Source organism: Labeo rohita, chromosome 13 (assembly GCF_022985175.1).
Source record: "Labeo rohita strain BAU-BD-2019 chromosome 13, IGBB_LRoh.1.0, whole genome shotgun sequence".
Lineage (NCBI taxonomy): Eukaryota > Metazoa > Chordata > Actinopteri > Cypriniformes > Cyprinidae > Labeo > Labeo rohita.
In genome coordinates, this window is record NC_066881.1 from 20,382,723 (window position 1) to 20,408,367 (window position 25,645).

The window sequence follows — 25,645 nt, forward strand, 5'->3', positions numbered from 1 at the left end:
TACTAAATGTGTCAGTAAAGTCTTTTACAATGTGACAAGACTGTTTTTGTGAAAAAAAAAAAAAAATTGTTAATTTAATTTTCTTTCTATTAATCAATCAGTAAATAAATAATTAATCCTGAAAAGCATATCACGGTTTTCACAAAAATATTAGTCAGTACAAGCCATATAATCATCATCATATTAGAATGATTTCTAAAGGATCTAATGCTTTGCATCATATAAATAAATAACATTTTAAAATATATTAGTACAAAAAACCTTTTTTAAAGACAGTATTTCACATTGTTACTGTATTTTTGACAAACATTTAAAAATAATAATAAAACAAAAAGCAAAATACCAACATTCAAAACAATCAGAGGTTAACATGATTGTTTAAAATTCTGTTTACAGAACAAAGAGATTGAGGAACTGACCAAAATTTGTGATGAATTGATTGCCAAGATGGGAAAGAGCTAGCCATCCATTCGACAGAGTCCTGTCCATACCACAAAGGGACACAAGAACAATAACTGGACAAGAGTGTAAAGATGGAGGAGCAAGTGTTCGGTATTGTTTTTTCCTCTTTCTAATGGACAAAACAATGAACTAACCAAACGAAAGGAATTCACACTACTGACGTCTTCACATAAACTGGAGTCCCTAAAACTGGGAGGTCACACTAGTTTCTGGCTGTAATTATTTTCTCTACATTTTAACGTGTTAATGTACACCACCTTACCTATGTTGAGGGTCTTGTGAACGTACTCCCCATCAGTAGAGACTTTTTTTGAGAGTCTGTATAGCTCACACACACACAAACACAAACACGCTGAGAGTATGTGTTTATAGTGAGTCTGAAGTTATGAGTGCTGTTGCCATGACAACCACTGATGGAGCCGACTGTTAAACTGATTCCTGTGGTACCCTCTTCTTAACTTGAAAAGAGAAATGAGCAGAGAGAATATATATATAATATAAAACAGATGAGTTAATCATTCAGTTGTCACAAAGTGGTATTCATGATCATGAAAACAATGCATGTTGTAGGCCTTGACGGTTTTGTAAATATGAAAATGACTTGAAAACAGTAAAGGAACGTAACGGCAGATTTTGATACTGTTAGTTTGATCTGCTTCCTTGTGTATCTTTGTAGATACTTGTTGTTCATTTGTTTCGTTGTCTTCTAGCAACACTGATGTGTGATTTTATTTTTGGATTTTATTTTGATATATAAATGAACCCACTTGTCACTGTCAGTGGTTCTGAGCTAATTTAATCTGAATGGTTTTGTCTCAGTCCTGTTATAGCTGATGGTTCAGACAGAAAGAAGCTCTGTCAGCTGTACAGAACATGCTTACAAAGTGCAATAAAAGATGGCAATACAGCTCCTGTTTATCTGACCCATATCACACAGACAGTCAATGTGCAAACTGTAAATGCTTGATGTTTGATGTAATAATAATCACATTTACATTTATTCATTTAGCAGATGCTTTTAGCCTCCCACTAGGACATTTGAAGAAATCAGTAATGTTGTTAATGAACAAACAATGAATCTTGCTGACACGATCCTACATATGTGCATAAAAAGATGCATTAGTTAGCTGGCAGATGGGTCTTAAAATCACGACAGACAGACTATATTAATGCCAATTACATGCTGGCACAGAACCAAACTGTCTGAGCGAGTGAAGAAAAAAATGAGATGGAGAAACAAAAACAAGAAGATGAATAGAGAATAATTTAAAAAAATGTTGGAATGAAAAAAGAAATAGAAATGGAAAGAAACAGATGATTATTTTTATAGGTGATGTTGCAAACATACTAACATGATTGTATACATACATAATACATAAATATATGTATACATTAGAAATATACATATATATATTGCATTATAAATCAAATTATATATTGCATACCATTTTATTAAATACTGGGGTAGTTAGTGTTGAAAAGTAATTAGAGTAAAATTTTATAAATGATATTTTATGATATAATTTTATTAAATACTGTATATATACATAAAAATAAGAAGTAATTAGTGTTGAAAGAGTAATTATTAGAGTAAGATTATATTAATTCTATATATTTCATATAAGTTTAATAAATACTGTATATAAAAAACAGGACGTAGTTAGTGTTGGAAAAGTATTCATTTTAGGATAATTTTAGTAAATACTGTATATCTAAATATAAAACAGGAAGTTGTGTTGAAAGAGTAATTAGAGTAAGGTTATATATTTTATTAAATACTGTATATATAAATTAAAAAAATATGAGGTAGTGTTTTAATAGTAATTATTATAGTAAGATTATATAAATTCTATATTTTTATATCATTTGAATAAATACTGTAAATAAGAAATATAAAATAGGAAATAGTGTTGTAAGAGTAATTATTAGAGAAAGGATATATATTTTATTATATTTTATATACTGTAATATATAATATATAAATAGTTATTAAATACTTTTATATATTTTTTTTTTAAAAATAGGAGGTCATGATGGAAGAGTAATTATTAGACAAAGATTATATAAATGATATCATTTTATTGAGTACTGTATATATAACTAAAAATAGGCAGTTAGTGTTGGAAGAGTAATAGAGTAAAATAAATTATATATTTTTGTATACATTATATATTTTATTATATAATTTTATTAAATTCTGCATATATATATAGGAAGTGAATAGTGTTGAAAGAGTACTTATTACAGTAAGATTATATAAATGATATATTTTTATTAAATACTGTATATATAAATAAAAATAAAAGGCAGTGTTGGAAGAGTATAGGACTGTGTAATTATATATTTTATTATATCATTTTATATAAAAATAAAAAAAATGGAGGCAGTGTTGGAAGAGAAATTATTAGAGTAAGATTATATCAATTCTATAATTTTATTAAATTCTGTATGTACAAATAAAAATAGGAAGTGTTGAAAAAGTAATTAGAGTAAAATTATGTAAATTATATGTTATTATATCATTTTATTAAATACTGTATATATAAATACAAATATGAAGTAGTTATTGAAAGAGTAATTATTAGAATAAGATTATTTAATTATAATTTTATCTTTTCATTAAATACTAAAACAGCTTCCCTTTTAGTAATTTATCACTGAAAATTAGATTACATTTAGGAATATAATAAATAAAAAGTATGTAGTTATTGTAGGAAGAATAACTAAGAAAAAAAAAAGGTAAATGGAAGCTGTTATAAGCTATTATCTATCTATTATAAGCTAATATAAGCTGGTCTAAGTAAAGGTTTGGTTTTGGTTACCCTTACCGTATGCACATATTCGAACAGCATTTCCATCAGTTGTTTGATTGGTTGTGTTCACTGTTTGCTCACTGCTGAACTACTGTATATGGCATTAGTTGATCCCTACATAATCTGTAGGGAGTATCAGACCCCTGGCTAGCTTGCAGCACTGTATGGGTGGAGCACAGTAACCGATCCCTCATCTCTGATTAGTCGAGATGGTGAGGATCCATTCAGATCTTAAGACCGACGCATAGGCCTCAGTGGACAGGCTGGTAATCTGTGTGTCCTTACTGCCATTAGGTATTAGCTCTTCCCAAAAGCAGGACTTAAGCTCAGGGGTTTTAAGAGCAAACAATTTGCTTTTCACTGTGCTAACCTGACAGCCACAGACCACCGGCGACATGAGAGCGCTCCATTTCTTCACGCTGCTAGGCCTGGGCCTCATCGTCCTCGCTGCTCACAGTGAGTACTTCTTTCATTTCCTACTTTTTAAAAGTTTTCAACCCTGTCTTCTCAGTTACTGCACGTGAACCATGCTCACTCAAGTCTTGATTTGCTTTTCAATCAAGACTTCTCAGTCTGGTATTTTGGCTTTTCTTTGTCATTTTCATCATTTTTACGTCATTTACTTTCCTCCTTTTGACGCGCCCTCCTTATGACTGAGAATATCTCACTGGCCTTGAGGAAGGTGTTAAAGGACTAACAGAAAATAATTGGTGCAATTCAATCCCTTAAACAGATTGAGGGCTAAAAGAGTTTGCAGATCTAAAGTCTTTATTTTTATTAGATTGCTAAACCTAAAAAGATCTCTCTACCTGAAGTACATTCAGAAACAGCAGTGCATTAAAAATAATGGTGTAAAACAAGCACCCGCTGTGAAATTCGAGAGCCAAATACTAATTAAGTTTAGAAAAAGATTAATTTTATTTATTTATTTTTTTGAATAAGAAAACTAAAATTCCACATTGAAGCTAATACTAAATGTGTGTGTAATTCAGGTACAGCTAAGGTCAGGTACAACTGGACTTTTTTTTAATCTTCCTTTTATAAAATTCTGTCCCAACAAACTAATTTGTAGTCCAAAATTCTTCAAATATATTTAGCAGCTGAAATATTTCCAATAAACAGCAAGTATGATTGTACTAAAGTTCAAAACTGACTGGATATAATTCGTAAATGGCAGCTGAGGTCTGGCATAAATTATGTCAGTTACAAATGATGTGTAATAATTTTATTTTTAACCTCTGTTGGGAGATTTTTGGTGTAGGGAATAAAAGAAACAGCAGCATTAAATCCAAATCAGTGATTTGTTTTAAATATTTATATATTTGAGTATATGTGTGTGTTAAGTTTTTAAAGGACAATGAATAACACCTTTAATGACATTATGGTTGAGTATAGGATTCAACAGCGTGTTCTATATATTTCTTATATAAATGTTACTGTCAAATAAAAAATTAAATATATTAGGTGGCCTTAACAACTATGTACACTATAAAAAACAATTTGTTGAGTCAACTTAATTTATATAATTGTTACCTGGCTGCCTTAAAATTTTAAGTTTAGTCAACTCCAAAAAAGTTTATTTAACTTGAAACGTTAAATTATACTAAGTGACAACTTAGATATTTGAGTTGATTCAACTTAAATTTTGAAGGCAGCTGGGTTACCTTAAAATTTTAAGCTTTTAAGTTTAACAAACAAATTATTTTAAGCTGACTCAACAAATTGTGTTTTTTGTTTTTTTTTTACAGTGTAATTGCATTTCAGTTAATCATTTTGTACAATGCACATGCATATATGGGTTTTTTATGTACTTAAGTTTTCAAAAAATACCTGCATGTAATTACATCTGTGATTTATTCATAGTTACATTGTTGGCCAACCCTTAAACCTACCCATACCACCAAACCTGTCCCTAACTTTACTCGTATCCCACCTCAATAGCAGCAAAAGTGTTTTGCAATACAATATGAACACAAAAAATACACTGTATTTATTTTTTGATGTAAGTACACAGTAGTTAAAGCCACCTATAAAAAGCTAGACTAATATTTACAGTCTTTAGTGTCTCATGGTCATCCAAAAATCATAATTTGCTGCTAAAAAACATTTATTGTTATCAGTGTTGGAATTCTGAGACCAACTCAATAGACAGGAAGTAACAGTTGAATGTACATTTTGGGAGTGAAGGGATGACGTTTATGATGGATGCTTTGAAAGAGTGTGACCTTAATGCTTGTGCCATACTTTAAAAGTTTACCTCATTTCAAACAGCCTGAACAGGCTGCCTGTAAAATCATCTGTGAACTGAAGGTTTAGCTATCAAAGAGAGTGAGTGACTCAGATGCAGCAGAAGGATGTCTTTAGGGTGAACTAACAGTGCTAAGACACACATAGCAGATACTTTTAAAAGGAATGTCTGTTTCTGAAGGTGTTACAGTCATCGGGTTTATGTGTCTGATCTTGTTGGATTGAACTTCAAAGGATGTTTGTTGAAAAAAAAACATTTTTTTGGGAGGTGATAGCAAAGAGGCACATGAAAAAAAAAGCTTTACCACAACATGTACTGCTGGGCATTTACAAGACAGTTAAAAAAAACTGACATGTTTCTCTGTTGTGACTTCTGTTGGCTTCCCTGGGGTCTGTTAAACGAAAGCGAGAAAAGATCTGTTTTGGGATTAAACGTCAGTGTTCTGTTTAGACTTCACAGACCAGTGAATTTCTAAGATTTTTATTTTTAAATTAGCTTATGTTGATAGCATATTTGTTACTGTTTAAAGCTGCTTCATTATGGAAATGGAAACAGAGTGAATATTATCAGTATTACAAGTGCATCACTGTATGTATGTCATTATTAAGAATAGTGACATTTTCATGTTTCCACACTAGAAATTAAATTGCATAAAAAACATTGAGCTTTGTTTAGTCAATGCATTGGATGTTTGCAGTTATTATGCCATGGAGCTATTGCATTGAGCCATTGTTCTCATTAAATGGCAAAATAAGTAAAAATAAATAAATAAATAAATAAATAAGTACGTAAATAAAAATAAAAGAGATATAAATAATATAAACTGTGTGCAGGTATCTTTTTATAAATACTTGTTTTTCATCATATTTGTTAAAAAAAACATTAAACAAAATAAAAGAAATCTATGTGACAAAATTAGCATAAAATATAATCACTTTTTTTTGAGAAAATTTATCTATTTTTGTTTATTTTTATTAATAATTCATTTATTTTATACTTTAAATATTATGCATCCTCTTTACTGTTTGTAACAAAAAGGTCAAAAAATAGACAAAATAAGTATCTTTTTAATAATTGTTTTTTATCATATTTGTTAAAAACATTAAAATAAAAGAAATCTATGTGACAAAATTTTTATTTTTAATTCATTATATCATTTAATCATTTATACATCCTCTTTACAATTTGTAACAAAAAAGCTAAAAAAGGCAAAATAATAAACAAGATAAAACAGTATAAACTAAAATAAATCATATTTCTTAAAAAATACTTAAAAAAATCTATGCAAAAAAAATTATCATTTATTTTTCTGAAAATGTATCTGTTTTTTATGTTTAATTTTTATTGTTCTTTAATTTATTATACTCTTATTGACTTTTTTTTATTTTTAATAATGATGTTTAATACAAGAAAGCACATTTTTCCAATTCCTCAATTAAAATAAACTAAAATAAATTATTAATTTTATTATTAATAATAATAAAAAAAATGATTTTATTCTAGTAACAATACTATGTTTCATTTTCACTGGAAAACAAGACAAACTGGTAAAACATTACAATAAGGTTCCATTAGTTAATGATTTAATGTATTCACTAACATGAGCAAACAATGAACAATACATTTATTACAGTATTTATTAATCTTTGTTAATGAAAATACATTCATTGTTGATTCATGTTAATTCACAGTGCATTAAATAATTTTAACAAGCACAACTTTTGATGTTAATAATCCATTAGTACTGTAAATGCTGAGAATAACATTAACTAAGATTAATAAATGCTGTAAAAATATTGTTCATTCTTACTTAACTGAAGTAGTTAACTAATGCACCTTATTGTACAGTGTTACCGACAAACATAAAAAAAGAAATAAATATTGATGAGTCAGTACTTACACTTTAAGCCTTTTTTGAGGAGTTTTAATGTTGAAGTACTTTTGACCTTTCTTTGTCTCTATTTAGGTGAGGCACTGAAGTGTTACACTTGCATGGGCTCTACAGATGAAGACTGCAATCGGCAGGGCTCCAAAACATGTCCGAGCTACTCAGACGCATGTGCTGTTGTCCGTGGACATGGCAGTAAGTTTAATGGGTACATAGTTAATAGTTAATCTTCCTGCACAGATAGATGAGAGGAAACTGGGCGAGAACATTTTTTTATTTCCTTGGATGTGGGTGATAAATCACAAAGGGATAAATCTTTCGAAAAATCATTAACGACTGTGTGAGTGTGTGTGTGTGTTTTAAGGGGAGGCACTGGATCAGGTTGGTGTTTAAAGAAGACAGACTGCACTGTCTGGCTCCAGCTTAGAAATAGCAGGAGGTCTACAGCTTCCTTATGAGGATCAAGGCACATTAATATGTAATCACGCTCTCATACCGCTCTTGTCTTCTTAGGTGGCGTAATGAAGTCGTGCTCGTACAAATCCTTCTGCAGCCAGGCTAATAGCCAGGGCTACAGAGCTCCAGGGGTCAAAGTTCACTGCTGCTACTCCGACGACTGCAATGTGGCAGGACACGCCACCAGAATCAACACAGGCTTCAGCTTCCTCCTGGGCCTTCTGTTATTCGTCTGGCATCTGCTGTCAAACTAATGCTACCCTAGACCATTACCATTTCGAAACTCAACGGAACTCTGTGTACTGATTGTTGATTGTTAACATACATACCGGTAAAAAAGCCACACTGCAAATGTCAGCAAGCGTACCGCCATGGGATTGTGCATGCAATGCATATTAGGTTAATAAAGCACACACACACGCTCCACATACACAGATTTTGTCACATTTCTACTCTGCATAAAGCAAATGTATTTATTATCATTCAGACTTTCTAGGAATTCAAAAAGCCAAAAGCCTTTTATTCCATAGGCCAAATGAACCTAAATGAACTCTATTAAAGGAATAGTTCACTCAAAAATGAAACCCTGTCATCATTTACTCATCCTCATGTCATTCCAAAACACAAAATAAGTTATTTAGCATAAAATCAGACCATGGTTTTTCTCGGTCAACATCTATTTTCATTGTACTGTAAGCTAAAGAACATTTTACTAGATAATTCCAATTGTGAAAATCACTAAACGATGACAGGATTTTCATTTTTGGTGGATTTTCTCTATTTAAAAGCCATTCTGTTGTAATGAACGAAGAGATGTTTTAAGACAAGCCTCAAATATGTTGTAAATGAATGTGTAGTTTAATTTTCATGTCTCTCTTCACATGGAAATGACATGAAGAGAACTCTCTGGCTTGTTTGGCTTTTGTGCTTGACTGTAAATAAACACCAATTTTTCCTTATGGTTCAATTTGTGTATTTATTTGTTTGTTTAAATAGGATTTGTTCACCCTGGTGAAAAAACAGCATATGCTGGTAGGTATGTTTTGATGCTGGAATGCTGGTTAGGTAGGTTTTGATGCTGGTTTAAGCTGGTCCTTTGCTGGTTTTTGCTGGTCATGTTGCTGGTCAAGGACCAGCATGAACCAGCAAAGGACCAGCTTAAACCAACATCAAAACATACCTACCAGCATATGCTGGTTTTTTCACCAGGGCAGGAAACGATGAGCGTAATTATAAGCATAATTGCTGAGAAAAGTACAAATGTTATCTGGCATGATAAAAATGATTGCACCTCTCCAGATCAGGCTGCAGATCTAATCTAATCATTATAGGCCTAGTAAGCGAAATGTGCTCTATTTGAAATCAAGAATGGATGGATGGATGAAGAGCTTCCCACGATGTCTTCAAGTGCTTTACCTCTACTTAACACAAGGTGCCGCTATAAATTAACAAATCAACCGTAATCAAGCCATTAAACGAAGGTGATGCTGTTGGAACGCAGGCTAGTTTTAGGCCACACTAAACACCTGAGCTGGCCAAGGTAGGTACGTCTAGTAGACGGATTGTTTGTACTCACATTGTATTTCGCAAGGTTTTTGCGTAACCTACAAACTTGCTGAAGTTTACCAATTCTAGGCAATTAATCGTCACAGTTGTGGCGTTGTCCACATGGCATGTGCTGTGCTTATTCCTCAGTCTGCTATGAATTTGAGAGTTTTTGTTGTGTTTATTTATGATTAATGCTAATCCTTGCTTATTTCTTGTTGATCCATCAAACAACAGTGGCCTGAAATTCATTTTAAGCAGGCAAAATGCATTTAGAAAACTTGCTTGTCAAATATTTATCGTAGTCTGAGTAGCCATGGTTTCTGCCTAAACTATTATTGTAACATAATTTCTGTGTATTTAATAAATAAGGGCTGTCGTTCAAAAAGTGTAAGCAGCTTTCAGAATCATGTTGTAGTTTTAATTAATTTGTTGATTTATTTATTTAGGAAGCAAAATTATTCAATTATTAAACCTGCAAGATGTTTTGCTGCAGAGAACAAAATTTTATGAAAACAAGTCAACAAAAGCATCAGTACACTATTGGAGAAAGCTTATTAATACAGGTTTAAGTAATTGTGAGAATGTTGATGAATTCACAGCCATAGAAGATACATTTTTGGTTCCACAAAGAACTATTCAGTGAAAAGTTTTTTTTAAAGAACCATCTCTTTCTTAACTTTTTATAATCTGAAGAACCTTCTTTTGCCTCAAAGAAACTTTTGTGAAACAGAAAGGTTCTTTATGGAACCATTTAGACAAAAAAGGTTCTTCTATGGCATTATGAAGCGCATTTGTGACCCTGGACCACAAAACCAGTCATAAGGGTCAATTTTTCCAAATTGAGATTTATACATCACCTGAAAGCTGCATAAATAATCTTTCCACTGATGTATGGTTTGTTAGGATAGGACAATATGTGGTCGAGATACAACTATTTGAATATCTAGAATTTGAGGGTGCCAATAAGTCAAAATACTGAGAAAATCAACTTTAAAGTTGTCCAAATACAGTTCTTAACAATGCATATTATTAATCAAAAATTACGTTTTTATATATTTATAGTAGGAATTTTACAAAATATCTTAATGGAACATGATCTTCACTTAATTTCCTAATGATTTTTGACATAAAACAAAAATCAATAATTTTGACCCATACATTGTATTTTTGGCTATTGCTACAAATAAACCCCAGCGACTTAAGACTGGTTTTGTGGTCCAGGGTCACATTTATTTTTAAGAGTGTAGCTTTAGTCATTGCACTAAAAGCATCATAGTTCTTGCCAAAATGGCCTGATACTTCAAAGAATCCATGATATCCTTCATACAGTTATGATTTCCACTTCTTGCTACAGTAAAACAACTTCATAACAGGACTGGCCCACTCCATGTTTGACCATGTAGATTGTGTTCTTCTGCTTATAAGCTTTGACTTTTTTTTGCACCAGACATACCGCTGATCCATAGGTCCTAAAAGTTCCAATTTGGTCACGTCACTCCATAAAACATTCTTCCAGAACTCCACATGTCTATCCAAATTCATTTTAACATGTTCAAGTCAGCCTTTTTGTTCTTCTTAATCAAGAGTGGGATTCGGCAAGATGCCCCAACACGAAGGCCTACTTGTCTAGTGTTTTTTCTTATACACTGCATTGAAATGTTTTTACTCCTTTCATCTGGTCAAGTCTTTGGCTGTACATTGCAGATTTTTCTCAGTTGCTCTGATCAAACATTTTATGGTATTGCGTTTTTTTTTTTTTTTTTTTTTGGATCAACACCCTCAAAGGCTTTCTGGTACGACACATTTTTAAACTAAGGAATACGGCTGCCAGCTGTGTCTCTAGGAACTTTTAATGACTTTCTAATTTAATAAAACTATTTCTTTTTTATGGCTTTTTGTATTTTAATAGAGTTTCTAAGGCTTAATTGTGTTTTAAGACAATTTTGTTACCTGCCATAAAAATAAGTGTTGAATAGAGGTTGAATAATTATGACATAGCTGTGTTATTTAAAAAAAAATACTTTATTGCAAAAACGTTATCATATATATTGACACTGTAAACTGTTGTAGATGCAATTTTATAAAGTCCTGGATCTTCAGAAAAGCTTGTATTTTAAAGTACTAGTAATTTTGATTGCAACTATGTTTTTTTATTACAATTTTATGTTATGGTATCTATCAACTAGTTACCCCTTTTTTATTGTCAGTACACTCATCTTGGCTATTTTGTCTTTGGAGATTTATTTCAGAGCTTTAAAATTTTGTTGGTCATTAATTCAAAGCAGGACATGAGGTTATTTAAGCTGTAATTTAAACCTTGCCCTTTCTGTCTGCTGTGATTTTTGTTACGACAGTGCTTTTCTTTTATTTCTCTTCACTTCTGCATTGACTGAACCTTCTCTCTTCTTTCATTCCCTCCACCGAGTCTTTCTTTTGACAGACAGGTGTGATAGTGTGAACGAGCTGCCCCAGAGGGGGATAAAGAATGACCCCAAACTGTGATGCTCAAGGGCCGTTCCACTGGGTGCTTTGCTTTGCTTGTGTCAGTCCTCATCAGCCCTCATCAGCTTTATTTGGAGATTTCATTCTCACTTTCAGCAAGACCTTAATAGTGCTGCGGGTAAAGCTGCAGATCACAAGGCTGGAGAGGTTTGGGTGTGCATCTTCCAGTTATTCTGTATCTATATCTAATTTTGTAAGGCTTCTAAAATGCCAGTATGGGAGTTTTCCTTCATGAAAAGTTCCTCAGATGTTCTATTGACTAACATTTTCCGAGCTTGCACTGAAATGTTTATCATAGTAAACCAGAGAGGTACCTTTGAGCTTATAAGGAAAATGATATCCCAAAAAAATGTCTTATCATTTTTATTAAAATATGCTACTGCTTTGCCATCTGTGGCGTATGTAAAGGTCATTGCTATGGTGACCATCTAGGAAGAAATTGCTCATTTGATCATCCCTAGGTAGCTGCTCAAGTCTAATCCGTTTCCACCTAGGGACACTATTACTGTAAATCCTATTTTCACTATGGAAAGCCTTAAGCCACGTGTCATTTATTGGGATGCTGGAAACCAGACGATGGTCGTTTTGATCTCCTCGAAAGTCTTGCCAGTACACGTTGCATGTTATATTTTGGTCCACTCATGAACTATGTGATGTTAGGTTCTCATGATTGCTTTTTGCAGACTACTAGAATTTTAAAAAGATGATGAATAACCTCATCCGTCCATCTCATGTGGATTTGGGTTTCAATTTGTTTTCCTTCATTGAGGAGTACAAACTTTTAGTCCAAGGTGTAACATGTATGTAGGTCAATGGCAAAGAAGTCTCTTATGCTTATTAAGGCTGCATTTACTTGATTAAAAATACAGAAAATATGATAAAATTGTGAAATATTATTACAGTTTAAAATAATAGTTTTCTATTTGAATGCTTTTTAAAATATAATTTATTCCTGTGATGTAAAGCTGAATTTTCATCAGCCGTGACTCCAGTCTTCAGTTGTGGTGCTTAATATTTTTAGGAACCTGTGGTTCTTTTTTCAGGATTTATTCAAAATAGAATTTTTTTAGAAATTTTTATTATCACTTTTTATCAATGTAACACATCCTTGCTGAATAAAAGTATTAATTTCTTTAAAAAAAAGAATGTATTTGAATTTGACTTTTTGAAATTTAAGACCTTGAAAATAGCAATATTCCTGAAGAGGTACTTGAAAAGTGTTTGAATTATTGAAAGACAATGTATCTATGAAATAAGTGTTTAATTTGGTCAATAAGCATATATCTTTTCAGGCAATTCAAAAAACGTCTAAATTTTTTGCTTATTTTCATTAATGTCAGAAAACAATCGCGCTAAGCTAGTGTCGTGTAAACATGACTGAAGATGCGAAAAAGGAACAGAGGAATCAAATCAATTGAGTTATTTACGCAGGAACAACTTCAATTGATTCAAAATCATGGATTCGGTCATTCATTTCAAGCGATTCACTAGCAAAAACCAGATCAAATTAAAAGAGCCATTCATTTTCGAATTTGCTTGTAATATTTTAAAAGGCGCGTAGTGATGGGTGAAACGAAGCTTTTCAGTGCCATTTAGTTAAACCATTGCATCGCAAAACGATTCACTATTTCAAAGCGCTCCAGTCGGATGACGTATCGTGAATCATTTGCTTCAGATCGCGTATTGTGAATCATTTGATTTAGATTGGAACGGGTTTGTGAATTATTTAGCGAATTGAATGATTCAAATTACATGATTTTAATCAGATCGTAGATTGCAAATTATTTGATTTAGTTCTGAACTTCAGGTGCAGATTTGCAAATCTTTTGCTCTAGATCGGAGCGTGGATCGTGAATCATTTGATTCAGATCGTGACTTTGGTGCGGATTCACAAATTATTTGTTTTTGAACAGGATTTCGGAGCGATTTCGCAAGTCTTTTTTTTTTTCAGTTTTTTTTTCTTCTTAAATAGTAGGATACATGAAACCATTAATGCAGTACAGTTATAAAAAAGTATGCATGCATATAAATCCCTTAAGAAAATTAACAGTAGTTTTACTATAGTAAAAGTGTAGTATCTCTACATTGTGAGATCTCTGATTGAAATCCTTGAAAATCAAAAAAGTAGTGCTTGAAGTCTTTAAAAAGTCCTGGTATTTCATTTAACAGTATCTGTACCAACCCTGGGTAGTTAAAAAAAAATTATATTTTAAATAAATGCTGTTGTTCTTCTTCTTTTTTTTAATTTAAGAATCAGTGAAATAATATTTCACAAGGTTACTGTTTTTTTTCTCGATTTTTGATCAAATAACTGCAACCATAATGAGCATAAGAAACTTCTTTTTTTAAAAAAAAAAACAGAAACATGAAATATCGTACTGATCCCAAACTTTTGAATGGCAGTGAATATTTAAAAATGCAATTTATACTTGCAATGAACTTGTTTTTGATATTTTATGTGACAGTAAATGTTTTAAAAACCATATGAAACCATTGTAACACAATAGTACATTTCTAGGAACTTGCCACATCTGTTTAAAACTAGATTTTTCCTTTTCCTTGTTGTTTACACTCTTCTACAATACATCATTGACCCATATGCAGGGTAGCTCAGTGTTTCGAAAAAATAGCCCATTGATCTAGTCTAGTGAAAGCCAGGTGTGCCATCGGAACAAAGAGGATTTGGGACGCTATTTGACAGATTTTCCTTTTTTCTTCATGCATTTACCATATAAGCACTGAACAACAGCATGGGTCATGTGTGTCATATATATCCCACAAACTGAGTGGGGGCACCTACTTTAGTAGGCCAAATCAAATACTCTCTGTGCCTGATTGGGAGGGGAACAAAAGTGTGGGGTGGAAAAGGAAGTATGTGAGATGATGGCTGTGTTTACGAGTGCACGGAGCCCGGCTGGCTGGTCTGGGTTCAGCCCGCGGTCACTGGTTCTGGGGTCTCCGGGTCTCAGGTCCTTTTTGAAAAAGATCCATGAAGCAGAATTAAAGTGATCTACCTCCGGACTGTGGACCCAGGGCTTTGGAACCAGGGAAGGAGGAGGGCACAGAGGCTTGATAGAAAAGGGGCAGAGGGGGTGAGTTCAGAAACAGGGTTTGGGAAAGGGAGGGAGATGAGCAATTGGAGAGTTATGCATAATCACTCTGGCCTCAGCTACTTTGAAATGAACCTAAATAGTTTGTTCTGTGGAGCTAATACGGCTAGCAAGTGAGCAAGCACGCAAAAGAGACAAAGTTATAAACTTGAAACTTGTGACTGAAGCATATGTCATTTGTAATTGATTTAAGAAAAAAATTAAACCTGGCAAATAAGCCATCTGCAAAAAAAAAAAAAAAAACTGTTTTTAGGAATGTGATTTCACTGAATTTCACACTTTTTTACATCTAGTTCTGTGTTACAATGTGTTTAAGGCCCCTGGGCTGATTTATTTATTTTTTGGTATCTATCATGAAATCTATAGATTCATACTGTGGTGAAATGGAAGTCTAATTAAATGAGTTTTTCCCTCACATGTTGTTTCACACTTTAGACTATGATTAATCATTTGTCACCGCAGGCGACTACTCGGTTTCCACAATTAACTGCTTTCTTCCCTGTCAGAGCAGGTTTTTTCAGTCTAGAACATTTTGACTGGAGATTTGGACCAGTGCCTCTGAAAGACTTAATTATATGGTTTTACTCACGTGATAATTATTTGAGATTAGTGTTCAATGCAGGCTGGTGCATCTGGCGCATATGAGATGACACAGTCTCTGCTGAGTTTCAGAGATTTAATAAGAGAGCTGATTAAACTTTCATTTTCTCTGCAACTATATTTAAGAGGCATCATTTATTCCTGCACGTGTATTCGTATAATCAGATTTGTATATTCAGAAAACCCTTAGAAAATCATAAATAAACAAGTAAAGAAAAAATACTTGTTTGCTTTGTGAATACAAGCATCAGCGTAAATGGGAGGTTCTTTTTACTTATTCCCCTCTGGGCCACATTGAATGTTGATGGTAAATGTGCCATGAATATTCCAAAATGTGAGTCTGCTTTAGCACTTCCATCTGATTATATGTCATTTAGTCTGTTGTACTGCCGAGAATTCCTGTAAATTAATAGCAATTAAATATTATAACACTCCCACTGTTAGTTTAGTTTTAGTTACATTATCTATCTATCTATCTATCATTTATTTATTTTTTATTTGCTGCAATAGTTGATGCAATGACAATGACATTTTAAATGTTTTTGGAAACAATGTGTTTTAAACTAAAATTAATTTGGGTTTTGTTTTAATTAATTAATTTGCTCCAATAGTTGACTCGCTGACTTTTATTTATTTATTTATTTATTTTAAATAATGTATTTTAAACTAAAATTAAAAAATTTGGGATTTACTTATGTATATATGAATGTATTTATTTGCTCCAATAGTTAATGCACTGACTTTAAATTATAGATTTTTTGGAAACTATGTGTTTTAAACTAAAATTAATTTGCGATTTATTTATTTATTTGCTCCAATAGTTGATGCCCTGACATTAAATGATATATTTTTGGCTGTACATTTATTTCAGTGAAAAAAAATCTAATCTTTATTTTTTCTAATCTAATCTAATCTAATCTTATTTCAGTGAAAAAAAAAAAAAAATCTAAATTTCAACATTTTGAACAATGTTGGGTCCTACACATGTTAGGGCCCTACAATCGTTTTCTTCTCTTTTTTTCAGAAATTTTTGTATGTTTTAATTTTTCTGATAATTAAATGAAGGCATTAAACATTTACTTATTTTTAATGAAATGAAAATTAAACCCTTTTATTTGTTGGCAAACAAACAGAGGTTTTTCTGCTACAATTAATACATGGAAGAAAAATTGCATTAATATTCTGTTGAATGTAAAAAAAAAAAGTAGTAATAAATGTAGATTTTTTTTTTCTACTATTAGGTGGTTAATCTTGTTGTAATATTTTTTTTTTTTAGCATTTAATTGTTTTATTTAAATTTGCCAGAAATAGGAATATATAGACACCTACGTTATACTGTACTAAAGTAATACAAGTAAAACAATGTATATATTTATTATTATTATTATTATTATTATTATTTTTTTTTTTTTTTATTATTATTTTTTTTACAGTTTGGTTTTTGTTGGTTTCAGCAACTACATTTTTCGTTCAGTTTCTTTTTCTTTTTTTTAAATAGGTTTTTATTTTAGTTTCAGGGTTTTAGGGCTCCCAAGTTAATGCTTTGAATTGCATCAAAAGCTAAACTAAAATTAATTTGTGTTCTATTTCAGTTAGTTTAGGAGACAGGTATAATTAAGTTTTAATTTTACTTTAGTTTTCCCCCAGTTATGTTATCTTGTATTTTTTGTATATTTGCACTTATGTTAGTATGTCGATAATCATAGTAACGCTGGTGTTCAAAAAAATGAAAATGACTGTATAAACACCAAGCAATTACCTCCTAATCAAGTCTGCTATGTGTTTTTGCCAGCCTAAACCTGCTGAAAATTGAGAATTGCATGTAGAGGATGTATTTAGCCAGTTCAGAGCAAATAGAAAAGGCACGGATGGAGTGAAGCCAAACTCCCAACCAAAGCCAAGTCACATCAGTAACCGCTGCGCCCTGGGGCAGGGGCAGGCTCAGTCAGCCATGCCATGCAACTGGGATAATTAGTTTTGGAAACGAATATCAACTGATATAATTGAGCATTCTCCCCTAATGAAGATCCTCCATGTTGTCACTGGTGAGACGCTAATTGAAGGGAGGCGGAAGGGGAGGCCATGAAGGGGTGACAGAGCTGCACTTCCATCATAGGCTGTCAAGTATATGATGCTCTTTTCGCCTTTATGAAGATGCAGTGTGATTCATAAGACTCAGCGTTTGTTGTTTGCATCTGCCTTTGTTTTATATTCCAGATTTGGACCAGATTTGGAGTAAAGCCAGAGATAAAGAATAGGGAGGGAGGAAGATGGGGTGCTGTGCAGGTAAAGCCCAGCTCAGGAAGGGTGAATTGAAGGGGGAGGTGTTCGGTTTAGACGGAGCACAGGTCGTGTTGGGGTTTCAGTTGAGAGATGCAATGGGTTGAGGAGAAAGGGGTGAGCGAGTGGGGGAGAGAGAGAGAGAGAGGAGGTCACTGCGAAATCAGTTCAGGGGATAATAGGGGAGCAAATTGGTTTTGACAAGTTTGTGGAGGTGGAAGTAATGCAGTCCTTTAAAGAGAAGAGGGCAAATACAGGAATACCATGAGATAATAAAGGGAACCGGCAGGGAGGGGGGAGAGAGACGGGCCTCGGGCCAGGATTCTCAGGCCTGTGCAGTCTGTACCCCGTGGCACTGGGCGAGAAGAGGGAGCCTGGTGCTACCAGCAGACGGAGGCATGGCGCAGCGGCTGCCAGGTGCCATAATGGAGGAGGCACAGCTGGCCACGTTCTTAACCGTCCAACTGACTAGCCAACTTCCACATGACTCATCAGTTGGACTAGAAATGAACTTGATTTGCTGCATTGCATACAAGGACAAGGCTTGATAGCATGCTGTTACCTGTCGCACGATGCGCTCGGCAGGTCATATCACTTTTCGTTTTCTTATCTTCTGCAATTGCAGCTTTTCTGGAACAGGCAGAAGTGGATTTCCAGTCCAACCTCAGATTAGGCAGAGGGCATGAAAACTGCAGGACATAAGGGAGCATTAGACTACTGGCATTTACAGTACTGAAGGAGCTCTGCCTGAATCAGCCTCCATTGGCTGAAAACTACAGAGAGTGGAGCTTAAGCCTCTCGGAACTATTTATAGGGCTTTCAGAAAAGTATTTTGCATGAAAACACTCACATCCGAGGCCTTTGTTAGCAAGCTGATTCACACTTACTTCAAGTAAGCTTTCGGGCGTATTAAACAAATATGAAGTGCAGGCGTTAAGTCGTGATGCTATCTTATGCGAGACGTTTCATATTGGATAAATGAGAACTTGTTTGCGCACTTGACTGGCTGTCATTTTCAACAGACTTTTTCTGTGGAACTCAAAAGAGATTTCGAAGAATGTCGCACTCCAAACAACACTGGAATCATTTGACTCTTTGGGTTCCGCAGAAGAACACATTTGAAATAACATGAGGGTGACTAAATAATAATTTTAGTGTGATGTATCCCTTAAATTCGGTCTCTCCAGGTCCCCATGCCCTGTTTAAGGACTCGAGTGCCGTTGCATTTACACCCTCATTAAAAGTTTTCCTGACAGATGCGGTTTCACCCCGGGTTCCGCTCCGGCATGTTTACACTCCGTCTCCTTCCCACTCAGTTCATCCAGTGACTGCAGTGGGCTGGTGGATCCTGCAGGGCTGGTAGACAATGACAGACCTTGGCAGACAGTTACGAGATGATATATTCAGACTCCTGTCATTAGTATGTATCCGTCTATGATACGCTCCTACTCTTGGCTCTTATTCTTGCACAGGAAAGCCTGCCATTCTGTTGGACTCATCTTATGTTTGCACGCCTGTTGAGTGGGCTGACATTACACTTAATGAGAAACTGCCAATTTATAAGGACTCTCCTCACGTAACCTTGATAAGGTGCAGCTGTTGCTCAGAAGGCAGTTCGGATAGGTCATGTCTTCTGTTACAAGAAGAACTCGAACATTCAAACATTGTATCTTTTTGGAAACTAGGCCACAATTCAGCCGTTTCACCAAAACTCAAGTTGTTTGTGATTTAACATCATTTTTGTCATTGTTCCCTTATTTATAAAATTAAGGTTGAACCACTGATGTCACATGGACTGTTTTAAAAATGTCCTTACTACCTTTCAGGGCCTTGAAACTCTTGGATTTCATCAAATACATCTTAATCTGTCTTCTGAAGATGAACGAAAAAGTCTTACAGGATTGGAACGACATGAGGGTGAGTAATTAATGACCAAATTTTTTATTTTTGGCTGAACTGTCCCTTTAAATTAATGTAATGTAAATAAATGTAGGGATGCACTGATGCATTTTGTCCAGTAATGATAGCCGTTTTGCTTAAATTACACTTAATCTTTAAAAACACTATAATTTAATAGCTGTGAAATGTTAAGTTTAAGTGATCATTAGTTGACAGCAAAGGTAATGGAAATTAGCATGCACAATTAAATATTTAATATCAGATGAAGTTGACAGATTAACAATCTGTGGAAGCCCGTTCCATTACTGAATAAAAAATAAAAAAGGTTATTACGACTTTGTCACAGTTGACTTTTTCCTCAGAATTATGTGATATAAACTTGCAATTGTGTTATAAAGTCAGAATTGCAAAACTATATAAACTCTATAAACTTGCAATTCTGAGGAAAAAAGTCACTGAAAGTGACCAAAAGTGACTTTATTTCTCAGAAAAGCGACTTTATATATTAGAATATTAGAATTGCGAGTTATTTCTCAGTTTAGGTCTCACACTTCTGACTTCATAACTCGCAATCGTGAGTTTTATCATGCGTTTATGACTTAATTTCTCAGAACTGCAGAAATTATAATTACAAAAATGAAAACAATGTTTTCTGACCTTAAATGCATTTAAACCTGTTGTACGGAGGTCAAACACAATATTAGGATACATTAGGACTCTTTAACAGTTAATACTAAGTAACTTGCATTTTAGGCATTTTATTGCCAGCTGCTTTGTCTATTTTTGCTTTGTCAGTGAAAAAGTCCCAGCATAATATTGTGCATTTCTGGAATTATTCAGTTGAGTGAATCAGTAAATGATTCAGTGACTTATTCAATGACTCCCTTATAAAGACAAGTAAATTGACGGCAAAAAATAATTCGTCATCACAAATGCACACTTTATCAGTACTTATACAACTTACTAGATTAAGAACGTATCTTTCAAAAAGTCAGAATTTAAAAATTTTGAGAAAGAAAGTCAGAATTGTGAGATGTAAACTCTCAATTGCAAGAGAAAAAAGTCAGAATAGTGAAATAAAAAGTCATAATTACTTTAAAAAATTTATTCGGTGGCGAAAATGGGCTTCCATAATAATGTTAAATTATTTAATAAATTAATAATATTAGCCGATTATAACTCATGTGCTACGCATTTATATGATGAACGAGGCCCAGAATGCCACCAACTGATGATCAGACATACAAATATTTACTGTATGTTGAAATTATATAGCCTGTTTTTTTTTAATGAATGACAGCACCTGCAAAATAATGTGACCTCCAAAGCTGTTGTGGTATTTAATTAAAAAAAAAAAATCTTGATATGAAATATTTTAATAATCATATCATTATTCTAATCAAAGGCACCATCTCAGTTGTATGAAACTGCATTAAACTCTAAAAGGTTTATAACATAATGAGGATGTCATTAAAATGTTTACTTCATTTTCTGGCTCAGAATGGTTAGAAACTGTCCTGCTGATATCTTGAAAGGGGTAATTGAATTAGTGTAGTGGTACAGGTCAGATTTTAGTTATGTTGGAACTATTACTAATCACTAGGCCATAGCTTGTTGTTTTTATAAAATAAAATGCATTTTAGCTATTTGAAATCATTTTAAGCTGGGATGTTTTGGAAATCGTCACAAGCTTGTTGTATAAATTCCAATCCTGACCTGTCGTCCATATCCGTGTGTTCCGTGTACCCCTATCCTCTGTGCCTTAATGGAACCCACTGTGAACGTAGCTACAAAACACAGTGAGAGTTCAACTTTAGGAGGGGGGAAAGAGGAGGTGGAAAAAAATAAGATTGTGCTTCTTCTCTTACTCCTAATCCTCTGACGCAGAGCAGTCACAGGTTTTGACAGCACACTGTAATGACCTAAACTACTCTCTGTGGGGGAGGCAAGAGGGGTTGCGAGAGCCGTGCGAGAAGAGAGGGGAGAAAGGCATGTAGCCTGGTTGAAGGGGGTCACAGGAGTCAGGGGAAGCATTCAGGGATTATTCTCTCTAGCTTTGTGTGTTTTAGTGCTCCAGTGCCACTAGGGGTAGCAGACACACACATTTGGAGTGACAGCTCCAGTCGTCCCATTTGTTGACCATCTGCCTTTGTGTTTCTATACCTCTTTTGCATCATGAACTGCATGACTCATTCAAATTGCACATTTGTAATTTTAATTCAATTAACACTCTTGGTTCAGTGTTTTTTTTTTTCTTTTTCTTTTTTGCCACATCAACTTGTGAAAAGTCTGTGTGATCCTTTCTGTCATCTCAGGATGTGGTGTCATTTTCTCAAGACTGCTTTTAATATGCTCAATTTTAATCGTCTCACTCACCTCTAGTCAGTGGACAGAGCTGATGTGTGTATCCAAGGTGACGGCTGCATTCGATGCGCTTGTGTTTTTAAAACAGTCTGTGTTGACGACAGCTCTGTAAATTCACAGACACTTTAGTGCGTTTGTGCGTCCCATGTTTCACACAACAGCTGTTTCACACATAGAAATACTCACATGTTATATACTCATCTTTTGAGAAGAAATCATTTGAGACATTAAGCTAAATAATGATGAGATGTGCATAAGCACATTTAGAAAAAATGTGGTAAATCCGTGTTTATTTTAAAAAAGGTGGTTGGTAAAAGGTATAGGGATTTTACACGCAGTTGTTTTCAGAGTCATTAAATGACTTTGTTTTTATATATTTAAAAAAAAATGTATTGTTATTATAAGGTTAGTTAACATATTTTTGACATAATAATAAAAAATCAGTTGTGGATTGGCTTCCAATACAGTTGTTTTAAAATAACTGAGTGGTTAAATCTTGTTAACTTAAGTTTGATTTAATTGATAGAATGGTCATTTTAGATCACTTGGTTTTAGTAATTCAAAATGTTTGAATATTCCATAATCTGTCATGTAATCTTTTTGTAGGCAATATCACGTAAGTAAGAAGTGCTGTTGTTCCAAATATCAAAATTAAAGCAACAAGCTCCAAGAAACTGTGGTTTACAGTGAATTTATAACAGCTAAGAGGTGTTGTTAGGCATGACTTGAAGCCCTTCCCCTAAGATAAATTCACTGTAAACCACGGCTTCATGGGGCTTATTGCTTTTATAAAATGGTTATTTCATATACATAGTAAGGTTTCTCAAAATAAAACAGAGCAAATAAATTGTAATGATATTAATACAAACATTATTCTTCCGCCAAACAATGTAGTTCCTCACAAAAGGTTGTAGTTGCAACAAAGCGCTTGCCGAGCAACACGCAGACGTAAACAAATGTGAATGTTTGCAGAGTAATTTACAACTGCTTAGAACGCTGCTCAACTAACCAGAATCAAGGACCGGAACTATCTGTTTTAAAAAATATTTTTTTTAATATTTAGAGCAACAGCATGTTTACAAATGTGATGATATGCCCTTTAACAGTTAATACTGAGTAACTTAAATTTTAGGCATTTTATTGCCAGCTGCTTTGTGTATTTTTGCTTTGCCAGTGAAAAAGTCCCAGCAGATTATTGTGCATTTCTAGAATTAATCAGTTGAGTGAATTAGTAAATGTGACCCAGGTCCACAAAAGCAGTCATAAGTGTCATTCTGTTTTTTAATTGAGATTTATATATCATCTGTTATATGTTTTGTTATATGACAGTATTTGGCCGAGATACAACTATTTTAAAATCTGGAATCCGAGGGTGCGCAATAAAAATAAAAATAAAAATACTGAGAAAATCGCCTTTAAAGTTGTTCAAATGAAGTTCTTAGCAATGCATATTACTAATAAAAAAATTCAGTTTTGATATTTACAGTAGGAAATTTACGAAATATCCTAGTGGAACATGATCTTAACTTTTTTTTTTTTTTTTTTTTTTTTTTTTTTTTGGAATCAATTTTTTTTATTGTTTTGCATAGAAAGGGTCATATACAATTGTATACAATTGCTTCTTTACACACACACACACACAAAAAAAAAAAAACAGCTCAATCTGACCCACTGAACCCCTTCAAACATCCACCCGCCCCCACCCCCCAGCAGTCCCCCAAGTTCAAGCCACCTTATAATAAAATTGCAATCAAACAAAGTAAAATAGAATAATAAAAATAATAATAAATATTATAAAATAAAAAGAAATAAAAGAATACAAAATACAGATACAGATATGTGCAATATAACAGATTTAGGATAAGTAGAGTAACACATAAATCATCAGAGGTTTGCAACTTCAGATTATACCCCAAATTGAATTCTACCATTTTGAAGTTTTTCTGTTAAGCCATCTGCAACCGCTTACCATGCCTCAATGGTTGAGGCTCTAGCTTTATTTATTCTGGCTGTTGAAAGTTCTAACGTGACTATATCATGAAACTGAAGTAACCAGTGTCGCACAGATAAAGTGTGTGGAGGAAGCCATCTCTGAGCAATTATCTTTTTGGCAGATGTTAGTCCTGCCAACCAAATGATCTTAACTTAAAGGAGAAGTTCATTTTCAGAACAAAAATTTACAAATAATTAACTCACCCCCTTGTCATCCAAGATGTTTGTGTCTTTCTTTCTTCAGTTGATAAGAAATTATGTTTCTTGAGGGGGGAAAAAAATCAGGAATTATCTCCATATAATGGACTTCAATGGTGCCCCCAAGTTTCAACGTCCAAAATGCAGTTTAAATGCAGCTACTAGAAGGTATTAATCTAGCAAAATTATATTTTGTTTTTGAAATAAATTGACAATTTATACACCTTTTAACCTCAGATGCTCATCTTGTCTAAGTCTGCGTGAACACTTTTTTTTGTTGTTGTTGTTGTTGTTGTTGTTGTTGTTGTTGTTTTTTTTTTTTTTTCCCCGGTTCAATATGGTCAATACAGTTAGGGTATGTCAAAAAAAATCCCATCTCGTTTTCTTCTACAACTTGGCTACATCACTGCAGAAGTAGTCACCCAGTGTTTACAAAATGAACATGCAAAGAAGATCAAACGCCCTTTACAAAAAAAAGGTAAAACAGTGATGTAGGATGATTTTGATGTTGAAGAAGAAAACGAGACGGGAGTTTTTCGACCTACCCTAACTGTATTGACCCGGATTACACAGACTACGCATGCACATCGCAGAGACAAGACAAGATGACCATTTGAGGTTAAAAACTATATAAATTGTCAGTTTGTTTTGAAAATGACCGATCGCTTCACTAGATAAGACACTTCTTCCTTGGCTGGGGTCATTTGGAGCCATTTGAAGCTGCATTGAAACTGCATTTTGGAAGTTCAAACTTGGGGGCACCATTGAAGTCCACTATACAGAGAAACATAATTTTTTCTCGACTGAAGACAGACATGAACATCTTTGATGACAAGGGGATGAGTACTTTATCTGTAAATTTTTGTTCTGGAAGTGAACTTCTCCTTTAATATCCTAATGATTTTTGGCATTAAAAAAATATAAAATTTTGACCCATACAATACAAAGTTAGATGTTGCTACAAATATACCAGTGCTACTTATGACTGGTTTTGTGGTCCAGGGTCACAAATGATTCAGTGACTTAATCAGTGACTCCCTAAAAAAGACAAGTCATTTGTCAGCATTCACTGGCGTAACAATGTACTAAAAAATATCCTCATGCACAGTTTCTCAGTACTCTTACAACTTAGAACTAACTTAGAAATTAATAAGTAAGGCAAATTATTTGAGCTCCGACTCTAACCATTGTATAAAATATGATGCATATGAATTAACTGTTGTATGCACAAATAACTTTTTTTTTTTTTTTTTTGTTTCATAGTTAGGATATTTAGTTTGTTTTC

General features: G+C 33.5%; 2 protein-coding genes and 1 long non-coding RNA gene across 14 annotated transcripts in view; all 3 read left to right on the plus strand.

Moving 5' to 3' along the window:
• The window catches only part of tacc2 (transforming, acidic coiled-coil containing protein 2), an 89,878-nt gene extending 88,509 nt beyond the window's left edge, over window positions 1-1,369 (plus strand). For all 11 annotated transcript variants that reach the window (XM_051126884.1, XM_051126882.1, XM_051126885.1 and 8 more), the window contains one exon: window positions 397-1,369. In XM_051126884.1, the coding sequence (XP_050982841.1) occupies window positions 397-462 (66 nt within the window). In that variant the 3' untranslated portion in view covers window positions 463-1,369. The remainder of the gene's footprint in view (window positions 1-396) is intronic.
• Window positions 1,370-3,042: 1,673 nt separating this feature from the next.
• Window positions 3,043-8,811, plus strand: ly6pge (lymphocyte antigen 6 family member pge). Its single transcript, XM_051125294.1, has 3 exons — window positions 3,043-3,731; window positions 7,490-7,606; window positions 7,925-8,811. The coding sequence occupies exons 1-3, from the start codon at window positions 3,671-3,673 to the stop codon at window positions 8,119-8,121; spliced, it is 375 nt and encodes a 124-aa protein (XP_050981251.1). The 5' UTR covers window positions 3,043-3,670; the 3' UTR covers window positions 8,122-8,811.
• Window positions 8,812-9,331: 520 nt separating this feature from the next.
• Window positions 9,332-25,645, plus strand: part of LOC127175452 (uncharacterized) — a 66,655-nt gene continuing 50,341 nt past the window's right edge. For both annotated transcript variants that reach the window (XR_007828993.1, XR_007828992.1), the window contains exons 1-2: window positions 9,332-9,407; window positions 19,734-19,824. This is a non-coding gene — a long non-coding RNA (uncharacterized LOC127175452). The remainder of the gene's footprint in view (window positions 9,408-19,733; window positions 19,825-25,645) is intronic.